The 20,668-nt window shown below is 42.0% G+C and overlaps 1 protein-coding gene across 1 annotated transcript in view; it reads left to right on the forward strand.

The window, feature by feature from the left end:
- Positions 1 to 20,668, forward strand: part of MPDZ (multiple PDZ domain protein) — a 153,417-nt gene that overhangs the window by 100,984 nt on the left and 31,765 nt on the right. The window contains 5 exon segments of the mRNA XM_006881297.1: positions 549 to 726; positions 5,016 to 5,126; positions 12,935 to 13,033; positions 17,122 to 17,284; positions 19,578 to 19,774. Of these exon segments, the coding sequence (XP_006881359.1) occupies positions 549 to 726; positions 5,016 to 5,126; positions 12,935 to 13,033; positions 17,122 to 17,284; positions 19,578 to 19,774 (748 nt within the window).

Genomic DNA, 20,668 nt, shown 5'->3' on the forward strand with positions numbered 1-20,668 from the left:
CTAGTTCTTACATTGTGCAAAATGCGTGGTTGGGAAAGTACATAAAAACCCTGTCATTTCCTACTAGTAAACCTTGAGTGTTGGAGAAGAGTACTGAATATCCTACAGACTGCCAAAAGAACAAACAGATACACCTTGGAGAAAGTACAGTCAGCGTCCTGCTTGGAAACAAGGATGGCAAAGCTTCGTCTCACATACTTTAGGCCTGTTGCTAGTAGGGGCTGTTCCTTGGAGAAGGACATCATGCTTGGGAAGGTGGAGGGACGACAGCATAGAAGGAGATCCTCAAACCAGGTGGATTGACACAGTGACCGCAGCAATGGGCTCGTGTGTGTCAGAGACCATGAGGACGGCACCGGATGGGGCAGGCTTCATAGCTGTTGTCCGTGGGGGTCACTATGAGTTGTACTCCACTCGGTGGCACCCAACCACAGTAACAACAGCTAACCCTTCGTAAATTGTGCATGTTCATGGAACGAACAAACAAACAAAAAAGCAGGTAACAAATCTTGACTGCCTTGAATTCATTAACTTATTTCTTTTTACAGGGTTGAACTGTGGCGAGAACCAAGCAAATCCCTGGGCATCAGCATTATTGGTGGACGAGGGATGGGGAGTCGACTGAGCAACGGGGAAGTGATGAGGGGCATTTTCATCAAGCACGTTCTGGAAGACAGTCCGGCGGGCAAAAACGGAACCCTGAAGCCTGGAGATAGGATAGTAGAGGTACCCGCCAGCCAGCTTTCTGTGCCGACACTTTGTCCCCATTTCATCCCCTTTTACATGGGAATCTTAATATTTCTTTTTTATATTCATGCCTTTGGCCAGGCTGGAGTTTAAAATTTGTTCATGACTGAAACATTTATACTTTTTTATTTTTGGTTTTGACTTCCAATGCCCTCTGTTCAATAAGAGAATGTTTCTCTTGACGGATAGGCTGATATTTGCAATATATTTGTCTGTTTTATGGTAAAATAATAAAGTTCTTTTTGAACAAAGCAATATTTATAAAGAAAAATCATGTTTAAACACTCACACAGACTCCCAATATAAGCATCACAATTAAATTCTCTGAGATTTTATCACTATTTTCTCATTGTAGATGAGCATTACTAGATGGAATATTTTTCCCCAGTGATTCCAACAGCTAAAATCTGTTTTGGAAATCCAGTTATATTCTATGTAATTACCGACCCACAAGCCAAGCCTGGGTTTCCTCTTTACCGTGTGTGTGGGGTGTGTGTGTGTGTGTGTGTGTGTGTGTGTGTGTGTAAGAGGTAAGAGTAAGACAGACAGACATATCTCTGTGCAAATGTACGGATGCTTCCTTATGACACATTTAGGCAAATTATACCTAATTCCTTAATTCGGAGGAAGTTTAATTTTTCAGACACTCTTCTTGAGTCATGCTTTTGGTTACTCAGCAGATATTCCCCGAGAAATTGAATTTCAGAGATTGTGACAGGCTCTGGGCATCCTGCAAGAGACAAGGCTCCATGCCCACTTAGCTTCACCTGCGCGTAGTGGGGTAGATAGGTCGATCGTATGAGCTGAGGTTTGTTTAATTGGGCAGAGAATGCGGTGCCTGAACTAGATTTGCTGAGCTTTCAAAATATCCAGAATAGGCATAAGTTTCAAGTAAAAACTGATGCCATTGTCACTATCCTGTTGCCATGGAGCCTGTTCTTAAGTCATCCTAGAGGACAGAGGGGACCTAACTGCCCCGAGGGGCTTCACTTAAAGAAGCAGGTTATCACACCTTCCTCAGGGGTTTTGCAATACTAACCTTCCAGTTAGAAGCTGAGTGCTTAACCACTGCACCACTAGGGCTCCCACTGTTACTATGATGACCTTACAGTTCCTTCACACAAGTGGTGGTCTCTCCTTTTCGCTACCCCATATAACTTCAACACTGAAAGAGCTTTATTGTCTAGGAGATAGTTACAACCCGTCAAATGTAATTGGAGATGACGGTTGGAGATTTCTTTACTCTTCCACTGACATTTGTGGTTTGCTTTTGAGAGCTGACAAAGGAGGAAGATTGAGACCTGACAGAAAGCAAAGGCGAGGTCTGGTCCAGTCTGGTTTGAGCCTGTGACTGTTTAAAAGGGTGGCTTTTTCTCCTTTCTTGCATTCTTGCTTTTTTTCACAAGGTGATAACTTTAGAGAATCATCATTGACAGCTTTCGGCAGAGGCAGTTTATTGTAGGCACGCTTCATTATTTACTTGATCATCTTTCTGGGGCTTTTTTTGTACTGGTTTCTTTATAAAAGTTGAACACATTGTTTTCAAGAACAGATTCTTCCAATTTTCCTCACCCTGCCCCAATCAAATTGTACAACCCCGGGGAGCTCTGGTGGCCTAGTGGCAAGAAACCGCACTGCAATCCCAGAGGAACACGGTTCGAATCCACCAGATGCTCTGCCGGAGAAGGAGGCGCAATATCCTCCTGTACCAGTCAGATCTGATTTGACGGTACACGCACACAAAATAATAAAAATTAAAAAAAAAAAATTGTACAACCCCATGGTTAATCCCCCCGCCCCCTCCTCATTCCTCTGCTTCTACTCTTCCCCTCTTTGGATCCTTATACTCATTCTTCAATAATGGTTTTATACAATATTTATCCTTGTGGGACTGAGTTAGTTCACTCAGCATAATGTTCTCCAGTTCCAAGTTAGGTAACAATTTCCAGAATCATTGCTCCTTTGATGGAAAAAGAAAACACTATTATATATGATTATTGACCGAAAGAATTGATCAGAGTCTATACGAACATGTCTGTGGTTGAGCAGTGGTCCACTGGGTGTCGTTACATGTAGGATATTCTTTAATAGCTAAGAAAGCCCCAAGCTCTTGTCATTCTGGACTTTCTGAAAATTTATGAGACCTGTAAAATACTGCATTCTGAGTGAGAGGTGAAATTGTCCACCAGCCAGATACATAGTAGATAGGAATATTTATTTTTATTCTATCAAAAAAGGTGAGAAGCCGCTTTTAGGATACCCTCCCAAAAGTTATTATTTTGGCATCTAATTGTTAACTTGAGGGAGATTTGAAGCAAAATGGTGACGTTTTGAAGGTGATGGTATTCCAGAGGGTGTTCAGAGGTGGTTAATTACATGGGAGGAGATTGCTCAGCCTTCTACCACAGAGCTGCTAGTGGCCTTGAACCACGTGCCTTTGGGATTGCAGCATAGCTTCTTGCCCCTAGACCACCAGAGCTCCCTATTCTGGGAAAAGCTCTAGTAACTTTTTCTTGAGTTGAGTGTACTCTGATTTCGCCGTTCAGGCCTGTATTTCCATTGCTGTGATTGGAAACACAAAAATGCCAATAGCTTCCTAGTGTTTCCTGGCAGGATTCGCATTTGGCCTTTCAAAGTTCTTTTCCTCTGGTTCAGACAGTGCAGAGGTGGAACTAATCAGTGCCTAATCAGGCAAGCCTTTGTGAATCGAAATTTCTGAAATAACGTTCATTTTCAAACTATTCATGTCATAGTTACTAACAAGCCTGCTCCATCTCTTAGCTTCTAGCTCCTGTCGTGTCTATGGCTTTATGCCTTTTGCAGCACTAACCTTACTATAACCTGATTCATCAGGATATGAGAACTTTGTTTTTAGCTTTGTGGTTCCTTGTACAGAGCTAAACACTCAAATGTCACCCAAACCCACGCTATGATGAATCTAAAGACACGTAGTGCAGTGATACCCATGATGAAAGCAGTCCCATGGTTTGGGACCTCAAATGCTAGACTCACATTGTATTTGTTTCTGAAACATTTTTCCAAGAGGCTAATGAGAATCCTCCAGGGTGCATATCCACAAACTGTTTTGTTGTTCTGTAGCTTCTTGTCATGTTAAGCTGAATGCACATCCAAAAACTTCTCCAACAGGGTAAAAAGGGAAGCCACAGACTGGGAAAAAGTATTTGGTACTGACATATCAGATAAGGGACATAAATCCAGAATTTATAAACTGCTTGAGCACCACAACAAGATAAAAGTAAATAATCCAATTGCAAAATGGGCACAGGATATGAACAGACACTTCACCAAAGAAGACGTTCAGATGGCCAACAAGCACATGAAGAAATGCTCAAAATATCTAGCTCTAAGAGAGATGCAAATTAAAACAACTATGAGATATCATCTCACCCCAGTCACAATAGTAAAATTTAACAGAGCAGCAAACAGCAAATGCTGGAGATGTTGTGGAGAAACTGAAACCCTTATTCACTGTTGGTGGAAGTGTAAAATGGTGCAATCACTGTGGAAGGCGGTATGGTGCTTTCTTAAAAAGTTGCAAACAGAAATACCATTTGACCCAGCAACTCCACAGCTAGGAATATGCCCCAAAGTGACAATAACTGACATCCAAGCAGATATATGCACACCCATGTTTATCACAGCTTTGTTCACAACAGCAAGGAGTTAGAAACAACCTAAGTGCCCACCAACACACGAATGGATAGAGAAGCTGTGGTATATATTCACACAATGGAATACTATGCTGTATTGAAAAACAAAGAACTCATGCAATATTATTAAAAATGGGTGACCCTGGAGGACATTATTCTGAGTGAAGTATCTCAGTCACAAAAGGACAAATATTGCATTGTGCCACTATTATAAAACAGGACTGGCCTCGGGGTTGGTGGGAGACTGAGAAAGATGGGTTCAATAATGTATACTGCATTGAAACAGGTGAGTGAGAAAACTGTTCAAAAGGGATATGTTATTAGGTATTTTTGTCATGACAGTGAAGTCCAGAGTGAAGACTGCATAGTGGAGTGGACCTGGGGGGAGTGTAAAACAATGAAAGAATTTTTCTCTTACTTTTCTAAGAGGGTAGTGTACTGGGGACAGGGGAAGGTTGGGAGGGAAAAAAAGTACAACAATGAATGAATGGAAATCCAAAGTGTCTGTAAATTTTCATTGAAATTAATAATTTAAAAAAAGGAAAAAAAAAAACAACAACCAAAAAAAAAATGTTAAGCTGAGCCTTCCATTTGCAGGTGGATGGAATTGATCTCAGAGACGCAAGCCATGAGCAAGCTGTGGAAGCCATTCGGAAAGCAGGCAGCCCTGTAGTGTTCATGGTACAGAGCGTTATAAGCAAACCAAGGGTAAGCGAAGACAGGGGGAGGGCAAGGTAGGCGCACCCAGAGAGCCTCCCGCTGGCAAGCTCATGCTCCAGGGGCTGCGTTCTCGCCGGGAGCCAGCATGTGGATCCCTGACGTCTCAGATGATTTGTAAAATACCTGTTTTATAAATTTTAAAAGGTTGATCTGGCAATATCATCCACTATGTTTTAAAATGGTTTGAAACCTATTAAGAACACACACAAGCAGGATTTCTTGATGATCACAAGTATCTAGGTGGGTAATTATTAGTGTGTGTTATAGCCACAGAAGACCTCAGTTGCTAGAAGAAATAGGGTGTCATTCAGGTTAATAGTCCACGACCTCTAGCCAAATTCCCTTAGCAGCTGAAGAGATTACTTACTCTTTATGAATTTATTCTGCATCAGGGTCTTCTGCTGATGCAGCCCTCAGGGACTGATGTGTGTGTTGACTTGATACATCCCTCTGAATGCTGACATGCCACTCTGTGGTTTCCACTAAAGCGAACTCACTGGTGATTCCTAACCACTGCTTCCCAGCCACATCTTGTGTCCATCGACGTCTGTCCCCGTGAGCTGACACTTACTAACCCGATCTTACCGTCACTCATCACAGGTGAAACAGCTTCAAAGCTGTGTAGGAAATTACAGACGTGCATAGTGAGCGTTGAGACAGAAGATCCTAAGTGAGGCTTTGTGAACATGGGGTTTTTGTCTTTTTTTCTCTTTAATGCCTTCATTCATGCACACTTTCCTCCCTCCCATATAGTTTCTGTTTTAAACTAAAGATCAAAATGAGCCAAAGGTTTAAAATAACTGTGTATTTTAATATTCCTGCTCTATTTTCTTTGGGCTTCAGGGAAAGAAATAAAAAAGATATTTTCTTACAGGAAAGAAAGCCCTTCCTTTGAATCAATGCAGACTTTTAGAGAGCAGTAAATCTGCTCTCTAGGGTTTCCGGGTTTCCAGAAATAGAAATCTTTGTGAACCCAAAATGCCACATTTTTCTTCCGAGGAATTAACTGGTGGATTCAAACCACTTACGTTTGCATCAAGAGCTGAGTGTCTAACGTCTGTGCGCCCAGGACTCCTATCCTCATATACAAGCAATCCTTATATTATAAATAAATTTATAATAAAGACTGCCCTTACACTGACTTTCCTGTAAGTTGAAACAATTAACATATCTCCATATCAGTTAGTCAAGGAGACAGATTGACGCAGTGACTGCAGAAATGGATTCAAGTGTGTCTAAAATGATGAGGATAGCTCAAGAAAGAACAGGGTTCAGGTCTGTTGTTCATAGAGTCACTATAAGTCTTACTCAATTCAACAGTGTCTAACAACCCAAAAGAGAGCTCTAAGGTGGCTTAGTGGTGAGGAATGTGCCGCCAACCCAAAGGTAGGAGGTTTGAATCCACTCTCTCTGCCACTGGAGAAAGATGAGCAAGCTCCTCCCAGGCATTTACTGCTTCTGAAAACCCATCGGAGGGTCAGCTCTGTGCCAGTTTTGACTCCACTCTACACACCAGCAACATGACCCCAAAACCAAACCCACCGAGTGCAATTGATTGCATCTCCCAGCACCTTTGCATTGGATTTCAGAGGCTGCAGTTCCTGACGAGAAGACAAAGGCTCACCTTTCTCCCACAGAGCATCTCACAGATTCTGCCCACTGCCCTACCTGTCAGTAATCCCATTCAAAATCCGGTGCACCACCAGCGCTCCTTGCGTTAGAAGATAATCTCCTGGTGCCACCTGCCTTTCAAAAGTTTATGTATACCATTTTATAAAAGACCTTTATTAGTGCCTGCCTTTATTCACTGCAGGAACTCCAAAGCGAACTTGTGCTTTTAAGGAAAAGGCAGAAACAAAACTTACCATTTAGTGTCAATTTTGTAGTCAGTTTAAAAGGGACAGAGTACACCCAAGGGAGCAGTGAGAGTGGGGTCACCCAGCCGCCTCCCTGGAGTTGACATATCAGCATCAGGGCCAGTGCATCTCCCAACTGTCTGTGATGAGCGCAGTGTGCATGCTGTCTTAGCCTTTCTGTGTTACTGAAAATCTGGGTAGGATTGGCTCTGCTCTTTTAGGGTCCAGTAGAGATGAAAAATACTGCCCACATAAATGAGAAATGGTAATCACTACGTCTTTACTCTGTGAACAGATTTCTTAGGATTGCTCAACTAAGATAGTAGGGGAAGCTTATAAAGGGTACCTTTCTAGCCATAAACAGCTTAGAACCTATTCGGATACACCAGAAGTTTTCAACACAATACCACAGTAATAATAAATACAGTCACAATAAAATTACAGTAGCAATACAGTTACAGTAGCAATAATACTCACATGTATGTCTGAAAATTGAGTCAGTGTGTTGGTTTAAACTGTTGTGTGCACCTTGAATTTTCAGTGGAATTGGCTCTGTCAGGGCTGATTTGTGGCTATGGGCTGTATATAACTTGAATGCTCCCAGAACACACTGGTCCTTCAGCTGCTCTTAGTTGCCATTGGCTCAAGCGCCTTCCTTTTGAGAGTGTGTATGCCTTTTCTTTAGAAGCCTTTGCATTCACTGGAGAGGTTCAAGGAGTTTCCTAGACGCTCTTGCAGTCCCCATGTCTCATTTTCATTCAGAACTCCGGTCATCTTGATTCTCCTTTGAATAATCTGCTTACTAGCTTGTAGGTGTGGTCCTTGAAAGAATCAAGGCAACCACAGCTCTGAACCAGCTCATTCCACACTGGCCTGCTGCAGAGAATTTGCATTTGCACCCCAGTTATCCTGAATCAAAATCGAGAATCTACAGTTTACATGATCCCCAAGTGTACATAATGCACATTTAGAAATACATAATTATGTAACTATACAAATGTACACATAAAAATTATCTGATATCTTCTTATCATTGAGATTCTAATCCTGTATAAATTGCCTAGTGATCTTGTTATCATTAGGATTCTAACCCAGTGTACAGGAGGCAGTGGTGGAGGCAGTGAGGCCTGACTTATAGTGTTGTTGTTGTTGTGTGCTCTAGAGAAGGAACTGACTCATCACTGACCCTCCAGTGGGATTTCAGAGGCTCTAACTTGCACGGCAGGGGATTACCCAGCCTTCTCCCAAGGAACAACTGGACGACTCGAACCGAATGCCGTTATCTTAGAGCTGTTATTGTTCTTATGTAACAGAAAGTCAGAATCAACTGTTAGCTGACCCTCCAGCAAGTTTACAGAGGTTTTAAATCTTACTGGAGGAGCATGCCCATCTTTGTCGGGTGGAGGAGCTCATGGATTTGAACTGCGTGCCTTTGGGTTGGCAGCACAGCTCCTTACCACATCTCGGAAAATGATCGATCCTGAAAGACTTAGTTCCAAGTCTGGTGTCAGCATACAAGAGGAAAATTAAAGTCACCATCTAAAAACCACAAACCAGTACCAAAATGTACTATTTTACTAATAAAATACTTTAAGCTTTAAATTTTTAAAAGAAGAGTTGAAGATAGGACTGCTGAAAGGATGATGGGGGAACTAGTGCGAGTTCCAGAGAGGTGTTGTGGGTAAGAGCCCTGAACGGACAGTGCCTGGCACGAGACTCCAGAGAGGGGCTGTGGGCAAAATCCCTGAATGGACTCTGCCTGAGAATGCAGGCAGAGCGACAGGCTTTAGCTGGCTGGTCCTTCCTTTTGTTGTGAAGCCAGGTGTAGCTCTCCTCTGGGTTATCGCTAAGGAATGGATTGAGCAGCTCCTGATGGATGCTGTTATCTTCACATCTGCAGTTCTTAAATCATTCAGTTGGTGATTGTGAGGCAATAATTATCCATTCAGATGAGAAAATGTGCCGAGCTTGAGGGCTGCATCCTGCCGCATTCTTTACCAAGGCATTCAGTTTGTTTAAATCACCACAAATCTTTTTACGTTTGTTTCCATTTGTTGTGTTAAACACAGACACAGCAAGATAATGCCAGTAAATGCCTGTTTAAGTTAAGTTGAAGCTCATTTGTGTGTGTGTGTGTGTGTGTGTGTGTGTGTGTGTGTGTGCTGAAGGGAGTGTTATTCCGTCTTTTATTTTATTTTTAATTTTCATCATTGATGTTATTTAGAACAATCCTGAATAGGGGTTCTAAAATTTACCTTCAAAACGTGAAGTACAAAGATTGCCTTCAATCCAGTCTTATTCTTCTAATGAGCTGAGAAGATATTGGTTCATACACCTGGGAAATGCCTTGTTTTACTTTCAAGAGATATAATGACATTGATTTTATAGCAGTTATTCCCAAGATGACATGTTTTGTCACCTTTGGTTCATTTTTGCTTTGAGAAAAAATGAATCAGATTTAATTTTGCATTTCAAATGAGATCAGCTTTGTTTTCAGGGATTTAGTTCTCAGTGGCAATAACTGTCTACACTAATCTAAAAGGAATCAAAATCACAAGGGCATGGACTTAAGAACCTCTTAGTCCTCAGTGTTTGGCAATGTAACATAGGATGAAGCATCTAGAAGTTATTTTCCGTAGGCTGAACACTGTGTGGCTCTGAGGATGTTCAAGACTCTTAAACTTCTTAGAACTATTACTCGTTGCCTTTGAGTCTGCGCCAGCCCATGGAGGCCCCCGTGTGTGCTCACTGGGTTTCCAGTGTCTGAGTTTTTTCTGGACATAGGTCGCCAAGTTTTCATGGCGAGCTGTCTGCCTCTGGGTGGACCTGAACACTGTTGTTTAGCAGCTAAGTACGTGAACTGTCCCAGCCAAGTGCCCAGAACTCGCTGAGAGAATTCTACTAGAAAGACTCAAACTAAAGGAGAACAATAAAAAAACAAAACAAAACCCCAACAACCACTACGATGAAGTCAATTCAGAGTGATCCTCCAGGAGAGAGCAGAGCACTTCCCAGACCTCAGTCCAACCACTTTACCAGATGGAAGTGGGCCCGTGAATAAAGGCCAAAGAATGTTCTTGTCTTCTCTGTGCCTTTTCCCCGAATCAGGAACATGGCTGCTTTTATCAGCCCTTGCGATTGTAAACAGAAGTTTAGTCGTTGACTTTGTTAGTGGGAAATAGAGTGTGCTTCTCTAAATCTTTACCTGATGACCATTGTCTGCTTGCTCGTGTGATGTGCTGGTGTAGCACGTTTACACTCTGCCGCCTGGGCCCGGTCCCATGCCAACAAGAGCTGCAAATGAAAAGTCAACCCAATCAAGAGCGCTTTTTTAAAAAAAAAAAAATCATTATTAATTTCAATAAAAATTTACAGAGACTTTGGACTTTTATTCATTCATTATTGCACTTCTCTCCCCTCCCAATCCTCCCCCCAGTACCCTCTTGGAAAAGTAAAAGAAAAATTCTTTCATTGTTTTACAATCCCTCCCCCCAGGTCCACTCCACTACGCAGCCTTCGCTCTGGACTCCCGTCATGACAATAATACCTAATCACATATCCCTTTTAAACAGTTTTCTCCCTCATCTGTTTCAATGCAGTATACATTATTGAACCCATCTTTCTCAGTCTCTCCCCAACCCCGAGGTCAGTCCTGTTTTCGAACTGTGGCACCATGCTCTTTAGAGTGGACTACTCCACTTCTCACCAGGATGCTTTCGTTTCTAATTGTTCTCCCGAATTTCAAAGGACACCGAGGAACTAAAAGCATGAGGGAAGATTGTAAACCATCTTCATTCTCCGTAACATCCAGTTCTGTGCCCTAGGAGTGTGGCTTGAAGTGCTGTGTGATCATTTCTCCCACCTCTATGAATGGTCATGTTTCTTGGCATGCGTGGTCTTCCCTTTTGTAAAGCAGGAGTTGACATTTTACTCTGCAAAGCCGAGAGAAAGTTAAGATGAGCAGAAATGTCATACTGCCCATTTTCCCCCTTATCTTTTCCTCATAGAAAAAAAACCCACCCAAAAAACACATTGGAAGAAGAGCAGATTGACAGGGGAACATGGCATACGCTTCACTGCAGTCACTGAGCGTACGTGGTCTTTCCAGAGTGTTCTCCATACAGAGTGGCTCACATGACAACCTCTTCTGACACTTGATGCCTGCCAGGATGCCTTTTTTTTTAGGGAGGGAAGTAACACAAACATGTCATTGGAGCCAGAAGGAATTCTAAATGTCTGAAATCTCTACTGAAAGGGATAGTTAACAAAGTGAAAAGATGGTGGGTGTGAAAAGAAGAATGGATTCTGCTACGAGGAGAACTTTCTTTTTTTATAGTTATGAAAATGCTATGTTCTGTCTGACTGTCATCCTGCCTTTAATATTCTACTCAGTGTCAACAGTCCTGAGTAGGGACTGTCACAGGCAAGCCACCAAACATCAGAAATGCCCTGAGGCAGGACACCAAATGTGATTCAGAGCCTCTCAAATTCAACAATAATGTGGGAAATCAGTAAGAATATTTTTAAAAAGACAAATCTCCATCTTCCTACCTCCTTGAAAAGTTGGCAGAAGTAGAGAATACCATTACAAAGGCTTCAAAAGTTGCTTTTCTCACTGTTTTCGTGCGTGTGTGTGTGTGTGTGTGTTATAAGTACTGTTGATCTAAAGCAATCTTAATATTTAATCTAAGTTGTTTGTTGGTTTGTTGGGTTTTTTTTTACTTAAGAACAGGTTAAAAGAAAATGTCACCAGTGAATTAATTGATAAATACCAGAACAGAGTGACTATTTAAAACCAAAAACGTTGTTGTTGTTATGTGCCATCGAGTCGCTTGCGACTCATAGCGACCCTATACACCACAGCCCTAAACCCTGCTCTATCCTGCACCAACCGCACCGCCCCTGACACACCCATCCCGATTACCCCAGTCACTGAATCACTCCACCTCATAGAGGGTCTTCCCCTCCTGCACTGTCCCTCGACTCTGCCCAGCATGATGTCCCTCTCTAAAGACCTGTCTCTCCTTACAACATGTCCAAAGTATGTCAGGCAAAGCCCCAGAATCCTTGCCTCCAAGGAGCAGCCTGGTTTAACCCTCTCTATGATGAATCTGTTTGTTTTCTTGGCAGTCCATGATACATTCAGTACTCTTCTCCAGCACCACAGCTCAAAGGCGTCAATTCTCCTTCTATCCTCCCTAGTCATTGTCCAACTCTCTGATGCATAACAAGTGATTGCAAAAACCATGGCCTCTATCAGGTGCACCTTAGTCTCCAGAGAGACACCGTTGCTCTTGAGTACTTTAGAGAGGTCCCTAACCGCAGACTTTCCCATTGCAATACGTTTTTTGATTTCCTGGCTACTGGTGCCAAGAGTGTTGACCGTGGAACCGAGCAAACTGAAGCTGTGAACACTCTCAATCTCTTCACCATCCATCCTGATGCTACCGATTGGTCCAGTGGTGAGAATTTGTCTTCTTGACATTGAGCCTCAGTCCATATTGAAGGCTGCAGTCCTTGACCCTCTGTAGTAAAACATTATTAACTTTTAAATGTGAATAGCAAACCCAACACTTTTCTGATAATCCTGTTGAAAAGTTTTTACTGCTGTGCAGAAGTATATATCAATACAGGAAGTGGGTAGACATAGAAGTGTGTCACTGGAAAGGACAGAATTTGAGGGGCATTTTACCAGCTAGTTAACATGGTAGTTTGTAAACTGGTTCGGGCTCTGGTGGATCTTGGTTAATTAGAAGCAAACTTTTGATCTCAGATTGTTTTTTAAAATATTGTATTATTGAGTAGCACAGTTATTTAAACATAGCATATTATTGGTTAGCATAGTTATTAAACCAGTCATTAAACCAGTTTTTGTTCTTCAAAGTGACTTGTTTCACATGCATTGCCTTCACGCTCAGCCCCTTTTATGTTTTCTTCTAGAAATCCCCTTTGCCTACCTTGCTGCCCAAGCTCTCCCCTAAATTCAGCTTCAGCCGCACTAACCCATTTGCTGACTCTCTGCAATTCAGCGCCGACAAGGTTGGAGAATGCCCACAGCCATTACCTTTTGCAAACATTTTCTTCATTGTCCCATTCACTGGGTGCTAAATTTGGGACTGGTTGGGGGGGCGGGGGGGATGGGGATTGGAGGGATGCAAAACAAACCTGTGTGTTTGGAGTGAGCATGCCTATCTTTTCTTAAACAAATTGTCTTGCCAAAACGTATTCATTTTTATAGCTGAACTTAGCTGGCCCCTCTCATTCTTACTCATGAATTCAATGCTTTTCCCTGCATTGTAGTGGAATTTAAATATGCAGATATTTAAATTTCTGTCTGTTACCCTGTGTATGAGCTAGGTTCTCACATAATTTCTTTAAAACTTTGTATTGGTTTTAAACATCTTTCACAAACTTCTAGAAGGTGATCCTAAGAAAAGAGAAAAAGCACTGATGTGGGAGTGAGTTACTTTGCAAATCCTGCCATTGTCTCCTGGCAGGAGACTGATGAATATTCATCAAGTGTGCCTGTGTGTATGCCCGACTCGCAGCACATCTAACTGTTTCTGCACTTGTACGCCTATTCTGGGAGATTCTCATATTCTGATGGAATTATCAAACCAAATTTGAAAACAAGAAAATTTCATGAGTACTAATATACCATAATTTGATCATGAAAAGCAAGAAAGCTGTCAATTTCTTTCAGGAGGCATTTTATGAATATTCATCAGATTGGGTTGTTATAGTAAAGGTAATCAAAGACACTATATCTGAAGAAACCGTGTTTTCTGTTACTGTAGGAAATAGAGAATTCAAGTAGCGTTGTCTTCCATGGCTCACCAACTAACCCTTTTGCCCCCACACCATTTAAGGTTTGTCTGTGTGACATTGTCCCCGTGTCCTGTGGTGGCCCATCTTGATGTGTGCTTTCGTGGCCTTGTGTGGTTTCCACTTCCTCGTCACCTCTGTGTCAGTGAAGTTATGGGCTCTGTGAAGAGTTATGGGACAGTGGCACAGTAGTAAAACAGAATGCCCAAAACCCCCCCTGGTAGGCAGACACACGCTGGTTGAGATCTGGGACTTTCATCAATTATGTAATGGCCCCAGTTTTCTTTACTGCTCACACAGTACAAAAATGTTGTGCCAAGTGAGAAGGCGAACAATATTTTCTTTTCCTTCCGATAAGCAGGCTTTGTTTTCTTGCTTACATTTTAAGAAAAATAACAGCTCTGAAAAGTTAGGCATTATGTAGGATCTTTAGAAACTGTGCCTCTGTTTAAACACAAACAAAACACTGCTGTTGACTTGCCTCCGTGCATAACACCCTGTGAGGCTTAGTGGAACTGCCAACTAGGATTTCTGAATTTGTTACATCTTCAGAGGAGCTTGTAACTTGAAACCATCACCTTTTGATTAGCAGCAGAGTATTTAATCCACTGTCCCACCAAAGCTGCTTATTTGTATCTCCATGTTGTTGTTTTATGCCTTCAAGTAAGAACTGACTCATAGCTGACCCTCCAGTGGGTTCCCAGGGGCTGTAAATTGCATAGATGGAGACTGTCCGCCTTTCTGCCGTGAAGCAGCTGGTAGATTCAAGCTGCCTTCCCATGGAGTGGCATCTTGTTACCTTCTAGGCCACGAGAGCTACCTAGACTTGTTAAAATGATTTAAAGTTGAAATTAGATTTGTTACCTTATTTAAAAAGGCAGTGAGCATAATATTAGCTCGCTTGTAGCTGCAGAGAAGTGATCCTTCAGCCATTGAAAGGAACTAATTCTGTTTAACCAGAAAAATTTAAAAATTCACCTCCATCCTCAATTTCATATGGTTAATGTATTAAAATCAGACCAAACCAAATAAGCTTCTTTTGGATTGCTTTTTTCCTTTTACTAGTGAGTTGTTCTAGTAGTAGTTACTAGTGTATTTTGAGGGATCAAGGTGTAGCATTTGGGATGTTCACTGTGGATTGCATCATTGTGTGCCTGTGACTTTGTTTGGACAAAGGTTATCCTGAAGGCTACCTACAGAGTTCACTGTTGTTGTTGTTTAATGCCGTCGAGTTGTAGACGACTCATAGCGACCCTATGAACGAACAGCCTGAGCACTGTTCATACATAGAGTTTCCAGAGGCAAGCCATTTCGGAAGTGGATGCCGCTCCTGCTTCCAGGCTTGATTTAGTCGGGAAGCTCCAGCCAACACTGTCCACCATGGGTGCCCATTACCACGATTGGCACAGAGTTCACTACATAAAGTAAACCTTTTTATACAGAGGAGTCTGTAATCTGGCAGAAGTTGTCTCTATATCTTGCAGCTCTCCGTGTTTTGCCAGAAATATCCTAATTGTCTGGGGTGACTTTCAGGAGCTCTCGTGGTGCAGTGGTTGTGTGTTGGGCTGCCACCTAAAAGCTTGGCAGTTCGAATCCCCTGGAGCTCCACAGAAGGGTGAGCAGTCTCCTCCCGCAGAGCTGACAGCCGTGGAAACTTGGAGGATCACCATGAGCCAATATTGGCTTGACTGCAGTGGGCGCTGTGCTTTGAGGGTTTTGAGTCAGCTCTGCATCCTGGATCATGTTTAGAATCAGAGAAAGATCAGGGTCAGCTTCTTAGTCCTCTCCGTGTGAGGGTTGTTCTGTAACAGCCTGATTCTAGGTGGTTGTTGTTGTTGTTGTGTGCCCCCGACCAAAGCAAGGTTCCTAAATAATAACACGCACACCTATCATTCCCTGTTATTTAAGAAGTTGATGTATTTAATCATAATCTTCTCCATCCCCCCCAGATATTGACAGATAAAAAATAAGATACACAAGAGATATTTTGGTGAACAAAAAAAACCAAAAACACACAAAAAACTCATTCAAGTAAAGAAATGGAGGCACTAGTGCTGGGGACAAACTCTATCAGGGTTAGACCGGCTGGCTGCTCCTGACCCTGAGTTAGATACTGTCTTACTATGAAAGTTAGAAACCACATACTATCATGGGAAGTGCCTGGGAATAAAAATCAAGTGACAAAAATCCAGTACCATTGAGTAATTTCTTCTAATTAAAATTTGTCACATCTGATGGTTTCCAGTTACTTACCTGGAAAAATGAATAAGATTTACTTAGAGATCAAAGACCTTTGGAATTCTTCCGTTTTGTTTGGGGTGTATAGAATAAGAACTGTGTGATACAGCGTCCATATTTTGAAATGGGATCTATAACTGAATGTGTATCAAGCTCCTTTTGTCTCTTGTTGCTTGTGTGAGCATCTCTGTGTTGGGAAGAATAGTGTGCTAGAAAGTCAGCCCCTCTGGTCCGTGTGCTCTTTGCGGGCAGACAAGCCTGGGTGTGCAATGCTCATGGGATGGATTTGTGAAGGGGGTCATTTAAAGAGGGGATTCAGGTAACGTGAGAATTCAGTTAAGAGAATTCTTTACCTATGTTCCAAACTCACTGCCATTAAATGGATTCCGACTGATAGTGTTCCTCTACTGTGTTCCGAGACTAAACCTTTACAGGAGGAAGCTGCCCGTCCTACTCAGAGATGATAGATCCAAGCTGCTGTCAAAGTTAGCAGTTTGATAGATTATGGGCTACCCCACACCAGGGCTCCCACCTGATTTTACACACAGTGCCCCTCAGGAAATGTGTATTAGTGAAGCTTTCTCTGAGTGTCACTAATAAACTTTGAAAGATAACTCTGTAAGTTTGGTGTTTGGTTTTTTGTTTTAATTTTGGTTTAGTTTCTGAGAAGAGCTTTCTAGATCCCTTTTGTTTTTCCCAGACCCCTAAAAATGAGAACTTGGGTTGGGAAATTGATTTTTTCCAAAAGGGGAAGTTTGTTATATTTTTTCCCTTATGTCTTTTAAGCCTTCATACTGAATAATTCATGGACCTAAAATAGCAGATAGCATTTTACTGAGTTGTACTGTGAACGTGCTATTTTGTTTACCATGTGAAAACTTTACCTGAATCCTGTCTAACAATGTATATATTTATGAGCTTTCCTCTATTTGTTTGTTGTCAGAAATATCACAGCTGGTTTTGTTTTGGTTTGGGGTGTAATACTCTCCACTCCCCCCCCCCTTTCCTTTAAGTTTTCCTCCCCGGGACGGCACATACCCACTGCATTCTTCTTGTTCCCACAGGCATCTGGGCAATCAGAGTTGGAGCCAGAAAAGGCTCCGCTGTGCACCGCGCCTCTGCCCCCTCCGTCAGCATCTGCAGAGATGGGCAGTGATCTTGCCCAGACATCTGCCAGCAGAGACTCAGAAGATGTGGACAAGGAGGATGAGTTTGGCTACAGTTGGAGTAAGTTGCCTTTTGGTGTTGCCTTTGGTATTAAAAGACCTCAAGGTCTCTCCAGGCTTGTGTCCTGAACTGTTATTGGTTTTATTGGGACGTGCTGTGCTTCTGGGTGGAGAAAAAAAAATTACTATTTGTTCTGCTTCATACAACACACATTCTTGAAGTGTGAAGTCAGGTCCTCCCTTTCCTGTAGATGAGCATTCCTGCTGAAGCAGACTTTGCCATTTGTATGAGAATTAAAGAAAGACCCAGAAATGAACCTGGGACCAGCCAGCATGGGGTCTCAAACGTGACACCACTCCCTCTCAGCCTCAGATTTCTCTTTGGGCAATCTAGTCATTGTTGTTATTCATTTTTGTGTCTAATTTTCTGTACTAAGATGGTAACATTACGTGGTAGTTGAGATCACAGCTTGGGACAGTGATGAGCTATTTACCACATTTAAGTTTCAGCTATTATTATTAATAATAATAATAATAATTATTATTATTTATTATTATTATTGTGTGTGTGTGCCATCAACTTTGACCTGACTGGTACAGGAGGAGATTGTCTGTCCTTCTCCAGCGGAGTATCTGGTGGATTTGAACTGCTGTCCTCTGGGATTACAGTGCAGCTTCTTGCCACAAAGCCACCAAAGCTCGCCAACCCTTATTTTTAAGGAAGCATTTATTACCCCAAGTAACTCACATTAAGTTAGAGAATGCATGAAGACTGCTAACCGACACCCCAGGTGCATAGGGGGCCTTTGGAGGCAGCTTTTACTATCATTATTGGGACTTCTTTATTTTCTGAGGAAATAAACCACATGTAAGGGAAATACTAAAAATTCAGACAATGTTTATAAATATGTTGCTTTTTAAAAAGATTTAATTTTTAAACGTTTAATAATTTCTTTTAAGAAAACTCTGGTACATGATATTTAGGGAATTTAGAGTGTAAGGTCGCCGATGAGCTGCTAGGGGTAAGCTCTTTTGGAAACCCAAGTCTGCTCCTGGTGAATTTAGAGTGCTCCCACAATCTAGAAAATGGTAATATGTGAAACTGATGCTATTAAGAGTCAGCATCGATTACAGAGCATTAACTATATAGCATCATTTTCTACTAGGTGGTTTGTAACATTTGTTGTTTTCTCAGTTAACTGTCAGTGAAATTAGAGTAAATTGCTGACTCATTCAAGGTGACCAGGATATTCCCAGGTAAATATTAACCAAAAGGTTCTGGTAGTCTGTTGGAGCTCTTGTGGACTGTTGGGTAAGGAGTTGTACTGTCAGCTCAGAGGCAAGTGGTTTGGATCCACAAGCTGTTAAGAGAAAGGTGGACAATCTCCTCCGATGCTGTTTACAGCTTCTGAAAATCCTCTGGAGGGTCAGCTATGAATTGGTTCCAACTCACTGGCACATAACAAAACATTGTTATGTAACATCATGTCAATTAATGGCTTCTAAATTATAGTTTATAATTAAACTGTCAAGGTTCTGTCTCTGACTGGACTCAGCTGAGCTGGACACCTAAGATGGTGTGTGCCAGTGGCTGGTAGAGATAGTGCTGAATTTTACGCAGTTGCTTTTTTTGAGGCTGTGGTCTTTATAATGACTCCTCTCCATATGGCTTGAGGTATTTGCAGTACGTAGCCAAGACATGAGGAATGTTTCAAGTGAAAGAGGCAAGACGTAGAGCCGTCTGGCCTTTAAGGGACTACGTTTAGATTTGCTGTTTTGCTATTGGTAAAAGTCAGCACAAGACTTGTTCAGATAAAAGAAGGTAGAGAATCAACTGTACATCTTGAACATGTGGGAAGGAAGATAAGAATGGCATTATGTGTAGCCGATCTGGGACAGATCCCCAGCTCTAAATTTACCCTGGCCTCATGACCTTGTGCAGTCACAGAATGTGCCCACTTTGTCTGGATATATGTACAAAACATGATCCAACATGATGGGACCTTGGTGGGAGAAAAGCTTTGATTAATGAAACAAGTATTCTGCCAGACTTAACAACTGTATTCTCTTTTGTAAAGAATTTGGGATGTATAAATAATTCCTCTCGGTTAAGACAAAGCAATTAATTCAACTACTTCGTCTCAGATATGGGGTAATTCCTTTGGTTATTTCTGGAAAGCAATCCTGATGCATAAGTGGCTTGTCTCTTTCACCTTTCTTAATTTTCAAGGACGACGTTTGGTTATTGTTAATGCCCTTTGAGACAATATTGGATAGCCTTTGAGGATAAACCATTTGCCTTTGTATGAGTTCTTTCTCAATATCTGTTGCATGTGTTTTCCTGTGATTTGTAGAAAATATCAGAGAGCGTTATGGAACGCTGGTGGGCGAACTTCATATGATTGAATTGGAGAAAGGGCGTAGTGGCTTGGGACTAAGCCTTGCCGGAAACAAAGACCGGTCCCGGATGAGTGTCTTTATAGTAGGGATTGATCCCAATGGCGCTGCTGGAAAAGATGGCAGATTGCAGGTCGCCGATGAGCTGCTAGAGGTAAGCTCTTTTGGAAACCCAAGTCTGCTCCTGGTGAATTTAGAAGTAATGGGTAATGGGATTCTTCCTTTCAGAAAACCCGCCCAGGGCTCGCTTTGTGAGGGAGAAAACTATTATTTGACTAATAAACTAGATATATTGCAGGAAACTTGGCTTTCAACCAAATCTTTATAAGCAGGGTCCGTGGTCCCATCAACTTCATTTTAAGGTCATGACTGTGTGTGCCAGAAACAATTTTTGCCCCAAGGCAGTAATAAAGATCACACTTCTAAAACATTGTGTGTGTTTGCTACATTTTTATTAGAAGATTTAAGAGGCCAAATGACCAGTCACTCACCAGTAATTGAGGCCGACTCCCCGGGTTTTCTGGAACTTGTATCCTTAATGGCAGAAGTGATGCGAGTGGGAGAGTTCAAGGTTAAGGCTAAATAACAGAGAGCAACTGGTCCTTCCAAACACAATAAATTTTCAAACCGTAATTTTTAAAGTGTTTGGAGTTGTATCCGCATGTGTTTTGTGTATCCATCCCACTCGTCAAACCTCACCACCATGGCTCCGCCTTCAGCCGAGCGGTACACAGGCCTGGAAGGTGACACTTGACGTGTTACACTGACCAACCACCTAAGGGCAAAACAACAGCACTTTCCAAGGATAAAACCCTGCACCCAGGAAGAGTGGGGCTAGAGGGAGTAAGGAAGTGGAAATGGCAGGGAAATGCGGTGAGTGTGATTGCATTGTGGGTACTGTAATTGAGACAAGAAAACAAAATGTCCAGGAATGACTGAATCATTCACACTACCACTGAGTAGAAAACTGTTTTGCTCTTTAAACCTCCACTCAAATAGCATTTTTCTAAAAGCCAGTGTTGTATCTTAAGAAGGAAAATATGTAAGG

Source organism: Elephantulus edwardii, unplaced genomic scaffold (assembly GCF_000299155.1).
Source record: "Elephantulus edwardii isolate Elephantulus edwardi_28Jun2011 unplaced genomic scaffold, EleEdw1.0 scaffold00014, whole genome shotgun sequence".
NCBI classification, from domain to species: Eukaryota; Metazoa; Chordata; class Mammalia; order Macroscelidea; family Macroscelididae; genus Elephantulus; species Elephantulus edwardii.